The sequence below is a fragment of the Poecile atricapillus genome, chromosome 20, assembly GCF_030490865.1.
Source record: "Poecile atricapillus isolate bPoeAtr1 chromosome 20, bPoeAtr1.hap1, whole genome shotgun sequence".
NCBI classification, from domain to species: Eukaryota; Metazoa; Chordata; class Aves; order Passeriformes; family Paridae; genus Poecile; species Poecile atricapillus.
The window spans coordinates 8,286,294-8,299,760 of NC_081268.1; the positions used below are offsets into that span (position 1 = coordinate 8,286,294).

The 13,467-nt window shown below is 53.2% G+C and overlaps 1 protein-coding gene across 1 annotated transcript in view; it reads left to right on the forward strand.

The window, feature by feature from the left end:
* ASTN2 (astrotactin 2) overlaps positions 1-13,467 on the forward strand; it is a 305,793-nt gene that overhangs the window by 177,260 nt on the left and 115,066 nt on the right. The window contains exon 13 of the mRNA XM_058853725.1: positions 964-1,152. Coding sequence (XP_058709708.1) covers positions 964-1,152 — 189 coding nt within the window. The remainder of the gene's footprint in view (positions 1-963; positions 1,153-13,467) is intronic.

The following is a 13,467-nucleotide window of genomic DNA, read 5'->3' on the forward strand; positions in this document are numbered from 1 at the left end:
CAGCCTTGCATCCTCAAGGACAGAGACTCTTTCCCTTTGTTTGTTTGTTTTTTTTTTGTTTTTTTCCCATCTTTTTTTCATAATCCTTTTCCAAGGCTGAGCTGCACTTTGTGAACAGGCAAGGAAGAGTGTGACAGACAGGTGGGAGTTCTGCTTGCAGTAAAATGCAGTAGAGGAAGGGGAGAGGGAAGCAAGCCTGGGTAGAGTTTGGTATTTGGGGTTGGTGTTACAGGGAGGAAGGAGCAGGGAGAGAACAGAGGTTTCCCAGTAAGGTGGGAGCTGAGAAAAAGACTGGTGGAAGAGGAGGAGACACAGGATGGCACATTTACAAAATATTCCACCCTGTTCTCCAGTGTCTGTAGTTAAATCACATCCCTGCTGCCTGCCTCAGTTTCCCTTCCTGAAGGGTTGGAGATGAGCATGTGAATCTTACCAAGAATGGGCTTGAAAGTGGGATCAAAGAGCAGAGGAGCAGCCAGGCTGGAGCTCCTTCCTTGCAGGAGGGTATTTCTAGGTGGAAGAAGGATCAGGAGCTTGTTTTTGCTTTGCTGTGGCCTGGGGAATGTTTGTACCTGAGCAGCAGACACACCGTGGGCTCAGCTCTGCTCCCCAGCATGGGGACAGCTCAGCATGGAATGGTTTAGGTTGGAAGGGACCTGAAAACTCCTCTTATTCCACCCCCTGCCATAGGCAGGGGCACCTTCCCTCAGACCAGGGTGCTCCAAACCCACCCTCACTGCAGGCAGATGGGCCCTGCTGCTACAGGAGGGAGGGGAGTGGGGAGCCAAACCCCCGTTCACTGGTGACCCAACCCAGCCAGGGCAGGGGATTTGTGCTCTGTGACCCTTCAAGTGTCCCAACAACTGCTGCAGGAGTTGGTGGTGCTTGGCTGGGCTCGGCAGAGGCTGGTGGGGTGGGGTGCTCTGTGCCTGGCTCATTTCCCATGGCCTGTGTGCCCCACAGGTGTGTGGAGGAGTACAAGCTGGCCCCAGATGGGAAGTCCTGCCTGATGCTGTCTGACATCTGCGAGGGCCCCAAGTGCCTGAAGTCGGATGCCAAGTTCAATGACACCCTTTTTGGGGAGATGCTGCATGGCTACAACAACAGGAGCCAGCACGTCAACCAAGGACAGGTGTTCCAGATGACTTTCAGGTATGTCCTGGTTCTGCTCCTAGATTTGGGAATATCAGAGTGCTGAGATGGGACTGAGAGCCAACATCTCTGATTTGCTCATGAGGGGAGGAGAGAAAGAGGACAAGAAGCATCCATGGCTTTCCTGCTCGTCCTTCCCTCTGGCAGCAGCACAGAGTGTGTCTTGTCAGATGAGACACATCCAGCTCTGCTCCCTGGACCTTTCTCAGGGGTGTTGCCTCGTTTCTGTCTGAACACTGATGTCTTCCATCTCCATGATATCCTGTAACAAGGGGCCATTTGATTGTGTGTAGTGTAAAGAGCATTTCCTTTGCTGTGTTTTCAGCCTGTGCCAGCTGGTTGTGTTCAGTGCCCCCATTACAGCGCTGGGAGGAGCTGTGGGTGTAGCGTGGTAAATAATGTAAATGAGCTGAAGGTAAATGCTTCACCTTGCAGGGCTCACAGAGGAGAGCTTGCTGAATTCAGGGCTGGCAAGTGAGTTATTTAGTTATTTTTATTCAGGTCTTCTGAATGCAGCTGTATTTTGATCAGGTGGAAGCCAGGGTGGCTCTGTGAGTTTTGAAGCACTAATCACAGTCAGGAGAGGATCCAGCCCACATCCCACCCAGACACAGCTCTTCCCTGCCCAGCACCTCTTTCTTTCCTGTTCAGGTACCAACTGAACATTGCTGCCTCTGATTTCAGCTGGAGCTGTGGCTCCTCATCCCTGCTGCCCACAGAGTTTTTTCCAGGTGTTTTTGCCCACCTGAGCAAAACTTCCCTGGCTGTGGATTCGAGCTGAGCTCTGGCCTTCTGCTCTCTTGATGGGAGAGGCATTACAAGCTGCATCAGCACAGAGGTGCTGGGAAAGCCACAGCCAGCAGAGCTGCAGCTTTTGCTGGAAGTGAGAACTGACAGGTCACAAAGGCAATTTTCCCAGTAGACTCCTCTTTGCTTTCTCTGCCTCACATTATAATTGTCAGTGGGTCCATCAGAGCAGAGCCAGGGCTGCAGAGATAAAGTTTTCCAGGAGCTGGTGGGTCTAAGGATGCTTTGTTGTTTCCAGGTAGCAAAACCCCAGTTCTCAGGGCTGAATTCCATCTGGCAAGCACACAAAGATTGTCTGTGGGGCTGGTTTGTCCTGGGGCACGTGGCTTCTGCAAGTCTTCCCCTCTGAGGCATCCCGAGGATGGCAGGTGTGGGCAGTCCTGAGCTGGACCTGGAGCAGTTCCTGCTGTGGTTGCCCTTGGGAAAAAACACCTGAGGTGTTGGGATGGCATCTTCTGGGGGCCAAGAAGAACCCCCTGGGGCTCTGCCTGACAGTTTTGTGGTTAAAAAAGGGCTGGTAGTCCTCCTTCCCAGGGCTGGCACCAGGGCTGCTGTGCTGGCCGGGGTGTGCAGTGAGGAGAAGCTTTTCCCAGTGAGGAGCTGTGCAGTGACAGCCAAATTCTTTGCACAGCCTGCTGTCACACAGGGGTTTCAGTCTCTTCTGTCCCAGTAACAGCAGTGAGGGGCAGGAGAAAGCAGGTCTGAAACAGGAGCAGCCTGCAAAGCTGCCCACGTGGCTGTAGCGTGCGATGAAGTGGCTCCGCAGAGCTCGGAGCCCGGAGGGAGGCAGCACATCTTGCTCCAGAAATGCTTCCAGCAGCCTGGAAGGTCAGCACAGCTGCCCTTTCCCAGCTGAGTGTAGGCTCCAGAAGCACCAGGCAGTGATGAGAAAGGCTCAGTTCCCTGCGTGCAGCGTCCTCCCCCACGGCCAGGCTGCCAGGGGTGTCAGCAGGTTACGGTGTAGAAGCACCATTACATCATCTCTTAACAAGGGAAGAGAAGGAGGTTAATGGAGAAGAAATTATTAACTAAAAGATGTAATTTGCCTCTGATTTTCATAGATATTCAAGAACCTCTCTGAGCATTAAGACACCAGCTGTTAGAGAAGCCCTTAATTTGGTGCATTTGAAACATAGCAGGAAGCTGCCTAATACTAGGGATTAAAAGCCTGTTTCTGCGAAGTAGGAGCAAGAACCTGCTATCAGAACAAGGGGCTGAGTATTTTAGAGAGACTTATGACTGCTGGGATCCTTTAGCTATGCAGATGTGACAATCTTTTGAATGGTGTCTGCTTCCCATGTCGCCGTATCTTCAGTGTCTTTAATAAATAGGATATTCTCAATCTGCCAGGCATGTCAGCATGGGGTTGGGAGGGAGCCTCTGTGCTGGGAAAAGCTGCCTTGCACACCCTGGCCTGGGTAACACTTATCAGTTACTGCAGGGTTTCCATTCCCTGGGGGTCAGGGAGGTCTCTCTGCCACCTAAGGGGCTGGAGCACTCATTAATTGGAGTCTCTGCCCTTCTGGTGGCTGCAGAACGATCCACCACACCCTCTCTGGGCAGTCTGTTCCAGTGCTTGGTGACAGGACAGTGAAGTTCTTTCTCATGTTCAGAGAGAACTCTCTGTGCAGCAGTCTCTGCGCATTGCCTCTTCCTGGTGCCATTGCTGGGCATCACTGATGAGAGCCTGCTCCGTCCTCTTGGCAGCCCCCTGGCCATGCTCAGCACATCAGTGGGATGTATCAGGTGTAGCAATGATGGCTTGATGGTATCTGAGCAGCTGGCAGGGCTGGGGATGTGCTGTGGGCACCTTCAGGATGCAGAGCACAGATGGGTGTGAAGATGTAGCACAGCTTGGCGGGGTCTCAGACCTCAGACCAACGTGTGGCTGCAGTCAGTGCTGCTTCAGATTTTGTGTTTCCCCTTTAATAGGTGTCATTTTATCCAGGGGCTCAGGCATTTATCCAAAGATTTCATCTGTGTGACTGAGGAGATGGTAACACCCAGGGGATGGGTGGAGGAAGCAGATACTGGCTGCTGAGACCAGTGCCCCAGCAGGGCTGGGCAGCAGCCAGACTGGTTCCTGCTGTGTGCTCCACACGTGCTCCACACACGCCCCAGCACTGATGGAACACCTCGTGGTGCTGCCTAGAGCCTGTCCCTGCTCACATGGCCCTTTGTGCTGCTGCCAAGGACCCTTTTCCCCATCCACCAGGGACAATGAAGCCACAGCCCAGCAGGATGTGAGCACCACAGCATCCCTGCAGCTCTGCTCCAGCCATCAGGAGTTAGGAGCTCTGTGGGCAGCTGCTTCTGCACTGAGGTGGCTTAATAGCCACTAATTACTTCTGTGGAGGTTGAGGTGCTTGACTGCTCTGTTGGACATGCCAGCATCAAGGTTCCTGCTCCTCCACCACAGCATCCCTGCTGCTGCTGCCTTATTGCAAGGATTTAAATCAAAGCACTCCTCCAGTGCAGTCCCTCGGGGGCACTTTGGGAGGGGACTGATGTTCCATCACTCACCAGAAGCTTCCCTTGGTCCTTCCAGTGCTGACCCAAAAGCACATTTAGAGCCATCTTCTTCTGGGCACCCCTTTCCTTTCCTTAAAACAGGTTGTTCCCCTCGGCAAAATGCTCTGTGAGGTTAATAAGTGGATGGGATTGGAGCTGATCTATTCCAGTCACACCTCCTGGTCTAGCTGAGAGGCTCAGCAATGGCTGCAGCTCACTAAAGACTAGATTAGAGCGATTTTCCCCCCGTTGCCTCACGGTGGGGCAGAGCCTGAACTCTGCGCCGTTCCCAAATCACTCAGGAATTATTTTCCAAGTGGGTTGTTTCTTCATTCTTTATCTGTTTTTGTGCTGCCTCTTTGCCATGAGGGAATAGATATTTTTGTTTAAAAGCTGTTTGCAGTTTCAGACTGTTGCTTTTATGCCATTAATATGGAGAAATCCCAAAATACTGCCCGTGGAGCCAGCTTTATTTGCTGGATTATTGCTGCATGGCAAATGGGATGTCAGGGCAATGCATGGCAGCTGGGAGCAGCTCTGTCCTCACCAGAGTCCCTTCCCATCCCTACCTCTGACTCTCACCCTGGCTCTTGCTCCAGCTTGGCAAAGCCCCAGGACACAGCAGCACCCACAGAGCCCCCATCTGATTCCTCCCAGCAGAGATGCAGCGAGCCCAGGGAGTTTTGAGCTAAGTTTTGAGTTTTAAGGGCAGACAAGGAGCCAGAATGGTTTGGTGGCTGGAGGCAGGGAGAGCATTCATGTTGGTGCTCCCTTCTCCATATCCAGGGAGGATGGCTTTGGAGGGTCCATGTTGCCGCTGAAGATGAATAGATCACACAGACACAGGTCGAGGAGTGGTGAAAAGAACAGAAAGTTTATTTTTCCTCCCAGGATTTATAGGCTCCTGACCACAGCCAGGGATTGGATGGTCAGGATAACACTTTCTCACTGCACTGGCCATGAGAGATGCCCATCACAAGACATGTAACAGAAAGAATGTACACATATCTATGTTTATAGTTACTGTCCTGGGAAAGTCTTTAGAAAACCATGTCAGCAAGCTCAGAAGCTGAGTTTTCAGGGCGACAGGTCCAGGACTGCTGTGCCGTGCCAAGCACCATCCTGCAAATTGGAATCACCTTTCCCTCCGCAACTCAGCCCCTGGAGGATGCTGTTCCCCTCATTCCCACTTAAAAAACAGGGCTGCTGCTTCTTTCCAGCCTTGGGGAAGGGAAGGGAGGAGGCTGGAGATGGTGCCCCAGGTGTCAGGGGTGCTGCAGGGAGGGATGGGCACTGCCCCAGCTGCTTCCAGTAGGCTCTACCTCCACACAGCTCTGTTCATGCTGTCAGGCCACTGAGATGATGTGGGGAATTGTCATGATATTGGTGGGGAGTTTGGCCAGTTCATTTTGAATGTCTCTTCTTCCCCTCGATGCTTCTCATCCCTTAATAAAGCAGCACAGTGGCAGCAGGGTGAGCTGGCAGTGCCAGAGCTGTTTTGGGAAACATCTCCACCCATCCATCGTTCACCTGGAGCTCTCCCACCCATGGGTGCTGCCAGGGACTGTGCTGGGGGCTCAGCTGGGTGCAGCATCACATCTGGTGAGAGGCTGGAGCTCACAGGCCAGCCCTGGCAGGGACATCCTTCTTCCCCCACAGCAGCACGAGTGTCATGTCTGTAAGTGGTTAAATTAATGCCATTTCTCCCCCTCTATTTCTCTCCCTTTCTCTGAAACCTCTGAGCACAGGAGTTATAATTGTGCTGTTTATTATTCCCGTGCTGGAGAGCCCAGCGCCAGCCAGTGCACCAGTGCCTTGTTTACCTATTACCCTTCAGGCCAGGATAATGGATGGATCTATTTTCCAGTGGCTGCCTTCCATTTCATTCATCTTTTTATTGTTTGTTGCTGCAGTTCTATTACCTGTTCACAACTTTGAAGCCTCAGACACTCCAGTTGGAAGCAATGATGTCTTTCCAAGGCAGGCTAACGCCTCATGCCGTGGTCCTGAGTAGCAGCTAAGGGGTTGTTAGGAGTTTAGCAGCTCTGTGGAGGTGGGATCTTCTGTGGGATGTATGGATTTTCACAGCCCACAGACACACACTGTATTCTGAGCACATCTTCACTGGCCAGGCTCAGCAGCGAGGTTTATTTCAATCCAGTGTATATGAAATTACGCTAATGAAGTTAGCACAGCATTCCATCAGTTAGGTCACTGTTGGATCCCATTCCATTGCAAAGTTCCCATCCCACCAAAAAAGGATGACAGATTGTGGCTTTGACCTGGTGTTTCCCAGTCTGCAGCCACGTGCTTCTGAAGCAGGTTGGGAGAATTTTTTATTCTACAAAAACAAAAGCAGGTGTTGTATCAGACAATGCAGGGTGGAAAAGAGATGTTTTGGAATGGAGATTGTTCAAATACTAGAGGTTCTCAGACTGGTTCTGCACCAGGTGCAGGGAGGATTTAGGAAAAGGGCTGTCACATCCTTGGTGAACATGGACATGGCCATCGCAGCCACCTCCTGCTCCTGCTGCCCCATCCCAGCTCTCCATGCACCTCTGAGCTGCCCCATTTCATTCCTGCCTGTGCAGGTAGCAGGATAACCTCACACAGTCACTCTGCTGTTTGGCCATTGCCTGTGAGAACCCCACTGCTCCCAGCATGTGCCTCAGTCCCAGGGAGGAGGAGGAAGAGGGATGGCCACTGTGGAAGCTGCCACTGTGGAAGCTGCCCCTGCAGCAGAGCCCAAAACCAATTGTACATCCACGATCGTGAGATTTAGATGAGGAAGAAGCTGCTCAATCAGAGGGTGGGGAGGCCCTGGCACAGGTGCCCAGAGCAGCTGTGGCTGCCTCTGGATCCCTGGCAGTGCCCAAGGCCAGGCTGGACAGGGTTTGGAGCAGCCTGGGACAGTGGAAGGTGTCCCTGCCATGGCAGAGGGTGGCAGGCTCTTTCAGACACCAGCACAGCCCAGAGCCAAGGCCCTGACGCTGCCAGCACCCACTGGAGCTGCTGGAATGTCAGCCACGGGCTTTTCCTGCCTCAGGGACCAGAACATTCCTGTCCCTGGCAGTGGAGCTGCTGCCCCTGCGGTGAGGGATGCCAGGGAGCCGTTCCTGCTCCCCCAGCCCCAGCAGCGCCGCTGCCTGCGCAGATGTTTGTATTCTCCGCAGCCGATGAAAATATTCATTATCTTGTTAGCGGCTGCTGCGGCGGGGGAAGCGCAGATTTGCATTCCCACAGCTGATCCCGCAGCACACACGGAGCTGCCACGCGCTCTCTCCTGCCAGGCCCACCAGCGTGGCAGGGAGCGGCGCCAGCGCCCTGCACGTGCAGAGGGAGGAAGGTGGGACAGGGATGGGGAGGAAGGGAGCGTGCTGCGGGGCTTGGTGTGGGTGTGTGAGGAGCAGTGCTGGTCCCTGGGCAGGATCTGAGTCTGGGAATGCTGCTGAGGTGCCTGTGTCAGTTGGCAGGGTTGTGTCTCCTGCCTCTGGGTCTGGGGGAATCCTCTTTCCTTGGGAAGGTGGGCAGGGACACGGGCTCTTCCTGCAAACAGCCTGCCCTGCCATGGTCAGTCCACACTCATTCCTCTGATCCCACACAGCTGGCAGGAGGTTCCCTGAGCTATTCTGAGTCCACCTTGTGAAAAGTTGGTGGTGACACCCACAAGGATTTGGGAGAGAGGCCAGCAGTGTGCCCAGGTGACTCAGATGACCAGTGGCATCTTGGCTTGTACCAGCAATAGTGTGGTCAGCAGTGATTGTCCCTCTGTACTGCTGAAAGGCACCTCAAATCCTGGGCTCAGTGCTGGGCCCCTCACAAAAAGAAGGACAGTGAGGTGTTGAAGTGTGTCCAGAGAAGGGAATGGAACTGGGGAAGGTTCTGGAGCACAAGTCCATGAGGAGCAGCTGAGGAAGCTGGGGGTGTTTAGCCTGGAGAAAAGGAGGTTCAAAGGGACACACTGAGGGGTTAGTCTGTTCTCCTGGGTGACAAGCAATAGGACAAGATAAAACAGCCTCAGGTTGCCCCAGGTGATGTTTATACTAGATATTTGAAAAATTTCTTCACCAAAAGCGGTGTCAAACCCTGGCACAGACTGCTCAGGTCAGTGGTGAAGTTATGCCGTCCTTGGAGGGATTCAAAAGGATGTCACAGCTGGGGACATGGTTCAGTGTCTTGGCAGTGCTGTATTAATGGTTTGACTCATTGGTCTTTAAGGTCTTCTCCAACCTAAATAATTCCATGATTGTATGGACAGGAGAGGAGGGATGAGGGGTTGGCACTGGGTACTTGCAGAACCAAGAGCTGGGCTCTGCTCCCCTCCCGGGTTTGGCAGAGCTGTGGTGATCCATGTGCCACCCCCTGTTTGTCACCGCTCCCTTCTTGGTGCCCAGCACTGCCAAGCCTTCACTGTCCCAAGTTCCTGTGGCACCCAGGAGTTTTCCCCTTTCCCTGTGCTGTGGGGAGCAGTTCATGGGATGGCCTGCTGGCCTTTCCCATCTCTGACTTTTATGATATTAATTATAGTGGTGTTACTGCACAGTTAATCTGCATTATTAAGAGATGTGGTGGAGATTGGTTTTATAATAACAGCTCAGATTTATGGAGTACCTTTCATCCCAGGGGGTCTTTATTGGCTTTATAGCCTTGCAGAGAGGAATTGCTGCTTCTTCCTCATCTCACAGAAGCTGCAGCTGCTCCTGGGCCATGGCAGCTCTGTACCCACTCAGGACACATGAAAGCAGGGGTTATGTTCAGCTGAAAAGCAAGAGGAGACTGAGCCAGGAGGGTTTGAGGCAGTAAATTGTGATCACACGACTTTAGGATGCGATAGCAGCATTTTTCCATCGCTGTATGGACTCTGTGCTGGTCCCCATTAGCTGGGCTGTGGGTTTGTGCTGCTCACACCATGGGGCCCCTTCAGTGCCACCTCCAGGGACAGGGCTGACATTCAGCAGCCTGTCACTGCTCTTTCTTGCTAGTGCAAGCACTGGTTGATGGAGATTCCCCATCCAAGGACTAAATCAGCTTGACATTGACTTAGCAATGAGAATCCTTGCCCCAGGCAATGCAGTCAGGAACAGTCACCAGCACAGGGACATCTGAGCACTCCACAGCTATGCCAGCTGTCGAGCCATACCTGCTTCTGAGGTAACAGCAGGGCTGGATGCAGTCCTCAGTGCAGCAGAAAATCTTGTCTTCCTCCTTCCCATGCCAAGTGTTCTCTCCAGAGGTGGAGGATTTGCTGCTCTGCCTGTTGCAGTGTAGCTCGTGACTGCATGAACCTGAAAGCAAGTGCTGGGTTTGGGCTTGGGGGCCCCATCAGTTGTACCCAGTGTCCCACAAGTGGTGGACAAGCTATGCTGGGAGCCCTCCTGTCCCCTGTGGCATCATCCAGATCCCCTAAATCTTCCTCTGCACCCGGTTCCTGGGCAGCGTGACCTGATTTGGGTGCTGGTGGCTCTGTGCAGAGGAAAGCTGGAGCTTTTCTGAGGGGACAGGCCCAGTATCCCTCACCCTCCCTGTGCCCCAGCGATGCTCTTGCAGTCGTGCTCTGCCCCTGCCTGGGCTGCAGGAGGAGTGTCCCATGCTCCACTGCCCTCGTCACCAATTCCCTGGAGATGGAAGCTCGGGGCATTTGTGCTGGTTCATTTCTCCCCCAGCACGGGCAGAAGGAGCCCAGCACAGGGAGAACAGCTTGTCTGGCCCCAGCTTCCCAGGGAATGCTGCCAGCTGTGCCCGTGGGAAGGTGTGGCAGCACTGCCACTCGTCACCAGTGGGGCTGGGAGGACAAAGTGCTCCAGGTGTCTCACTGAGCCCAGACTGGGGCTTGGCTCCTGGCACCGCAGCTCCTGGGAGGGTGGCAGGGGTGAGGTCACTGCAGGTGCAGTTACCTCACCCTGTGCATAGTTTTGTGGTTCTGTAATTACCTTCATGCACAGAAATGCAGCTCTGCAGCTGCACTCACAAATCCCAGCTGTGCCCTGGCTGCCTGACAGCGCTGCTGCTTGTGGGAGCATCCCCTGCCCATCCCTGTCCCTTGGGGACACCAGGTTGGCCATGGCCTGTGCTGGTGGAGCCATGGGCCAGCCAAACACCCTGCATGGGCACCTTGGCCGGGCACTGGGGCCACCCTGGGCTCGGGATGGTGGCACAGGGATGCTGGCACAGCTGGAGCCCACACTGGTTTACGGGAGATCTGTTGTGGAGGGGAAGTGGGAGCAATAACTGCGCTGAAATGACACTGTTGGAGTGCCAGCATATGAAATGTGTGGTGGTATTTGCAGCCCTGCCATTCCCTGTGGCTGTTTTTCTTCTGCTTCTAATGACTAATAGAGAGAAGACAAAACAATTTCTATTAGTTTCTCCCACGCCGCAGTGGGTTTCTTATTTTCCAAACCTCATTAGAGTTTGTAATACCATGGTGGTAGTCAAGAGCAGTCCGAGTCACCCTGGGGGGAGAGAAGAACCAAAGAGATATGATGTGCAGCCCAGTATTAACACTGCTCCTGGCTCATTTCCAAGGTCCCTCCTGATTCCTTTCCAAACCTTTACGCCTTATCTTCATCTTAAAGGTTAACAATGAAGCTTAGGAGAGGGGAAAAAAAAAAGAGAAATGTTTAAGATCTCAAATTCTTAAAGAGAATGGATGTGTGTGCTGAGTGGAGAGCTGGGTCTGAATTTACATTGGAAAGGCAAATATTAATATTAAAAGGCTGTGCTTGTGCTTCCCAGGGCACTGCAGCTGGGGTGTGGGTTTCCCTGGAAAACTGGGGCTGCTGGTGCACGGAGAAGCCACTGGCTGCAGGATCTGTGCCCAAATCCCAGAGGAACTGGGTGCAAGTCAGGCACCAGCCTCCTTGGGAAGCCCCAGTGGGTAGTCCTGGCTCCTCTGGAGTCAGTGGGAGTTTTGTTGCCTCGTTCCAAACAATGCCAAGGAAAGCGCCAGGCGTGGAACTGCTGGAGCAGCGCTTGGGAAAGGATTGCAAACAGCACCCAAACATCCTGTGGGAGAGGATCCACAGCCTTGGCTCAGCTCAGAGCTGGAATCACGATGTGTCCAGCCTGCTCCAGCTCTCAGCTTGGACAAATGATTCCCACAAGGGACACTGCACCCAGGTCACCTCACAGTGGCCGCAGCCTGGTGGGCAGGAGCTCCATGGGCTGCTCCAGGAGGTCTGTCTGTCTGTCTGGTGTGATTTACCTCCTGAAACACCTCGATTTAAATGCTAATTCTCCCTGAGCCCGGGGGTAAGGCAGCTATTGGATATTGTCAGGCTGTTTATTGCTGGCACTGAGGTGGGATAGGCTGGGGACATGGACGAGCAGCACAGGGACAGGTCCTGTCTCCAGTGTCAGGGGCTGCTCTGGGGATGCTCTTGGTGCTCTCCTTTCTCCCTGCAGCCTGACCCAAGCACATTTCATTGCAAACAGTGCTTAAGGCTGAGAGCTGGGCCACTGAAGGGGCTCCAGAACCTGGCAAAACCTGACTGGTCTCTCCTCTTTTATCGTGCCTTGTTCCACAGGAGTGGGGCCTCGCTGAAATTAATGCTCAGTAAATTTGGAGTAAGTAACTGCTGCTTCACAGGGTTTGTATTAAACCTTTATAATTCACCAGTGCTTGAGGTCATGGAGACATGCTGGGGGAGATTTACAGTGTGCTTACCTTCTCCTAAGTGGCTGTGGCAACAGGACACCCTCTTTTCTGTTTCCCAGTGACTCCAGAGAAATTTTTTTTTTCTTTTTTTGGTGATGACAAGCTCAAAGGAAGCTATTTCTCAACATCTCCATGTCCGGCTGATCTTGCAGCCACCCCAGCAGGCAGCTCCTCCAAGGGAAATTTGGGTGAAAAGCTGGCACTAAATAACCTCAAATCCATCATGTTCTCCCCAAGCCATTGTGGGACAGAAAAAAGTGAGATTAATAACTAATTCTTTGCCAGAGCAGGCGTCCTCTCAGACTTGCATAGCAGAAAGGGCGGCCCTGGCGTAGTCACTTTGCTGAACATAAGCTGCTGGATGATAATGTGATTAACATTTGTAGCTGTGCTGGCTCAGATAAGGGTAATTAAATCTCACGCTTCAGGGCATGAGCTAATCACTTGTGAGGTCATTTTATATATAATATTTATATATTTGCCCCTTCATGAATGTACTTGCCCAGGTGCTGTGGTGCAGGGTGTGCATCCGCTGTGGGTGTTGGGTGGAGGCAGGAAGCCCCATGTCAGCTGATGTTTGGAATGTGCAGTGGGAGTTTTCCAGCTGAAAGGAGGGGTTGGTTTGCACAGTCCATCCTCAAGGCCATGTCCTGTGGGAGCAGAGTGCCCAGGGAGGAAGCCACAGCTGACCGAGCTAAAGAGGAGAAGCTGCTCCTTCACCCAGCAGTGTTGCTAACTGGAAAATGAAGTGCATGTCAACCACCAGCTGATCTTTCCCTGCTGCAGGCCAAAATCCCAGTGCCAGCTTGGTTTTGAGCATCTCAGCAGGGAGACATGGTGCCCCAGGGCCAGCAGAATCCAGCAGCCAATGGGCCAATTCTCCACAGCACTCCAGCCCTTCCCCAGAGCCTGCACTGGGCTCTCCTGCTCCCCCCAAACCCCATTTTGTCCTTTCTGGAGGCTTCCCACGGGCTGTGTGAGCTGCTGCCAGCGCTGCACCTCGGCTCTGCTGCGCGACCTTGGCCGTGTCATTAAAGGTCACAGTCCCCAAAACCACAGCTGGTTTGTGCATCTGGTTCCAGGAGGACAGCAGAACAGCTGCTCTTGCTGCCTGAGCCCTGCTCCTGGTACCTGAACATCTGCTAATTGCTGTCACCCCAGCAGCAGCCCAGGCTGTGGGAGCTGCTGTCGGTGTCTGTGTCACCCCAGGCAGTGGGTGCATTGCAGGACACGGCCCAGGATACACCAAGTGTCCATCAAAGCCAGGATTTTGAGCTCAGTTTTGTCCAGGCAGCTGCCTTCCTCCTCATCCCACCCTGCCAGTACCGGAGCTCACTAAA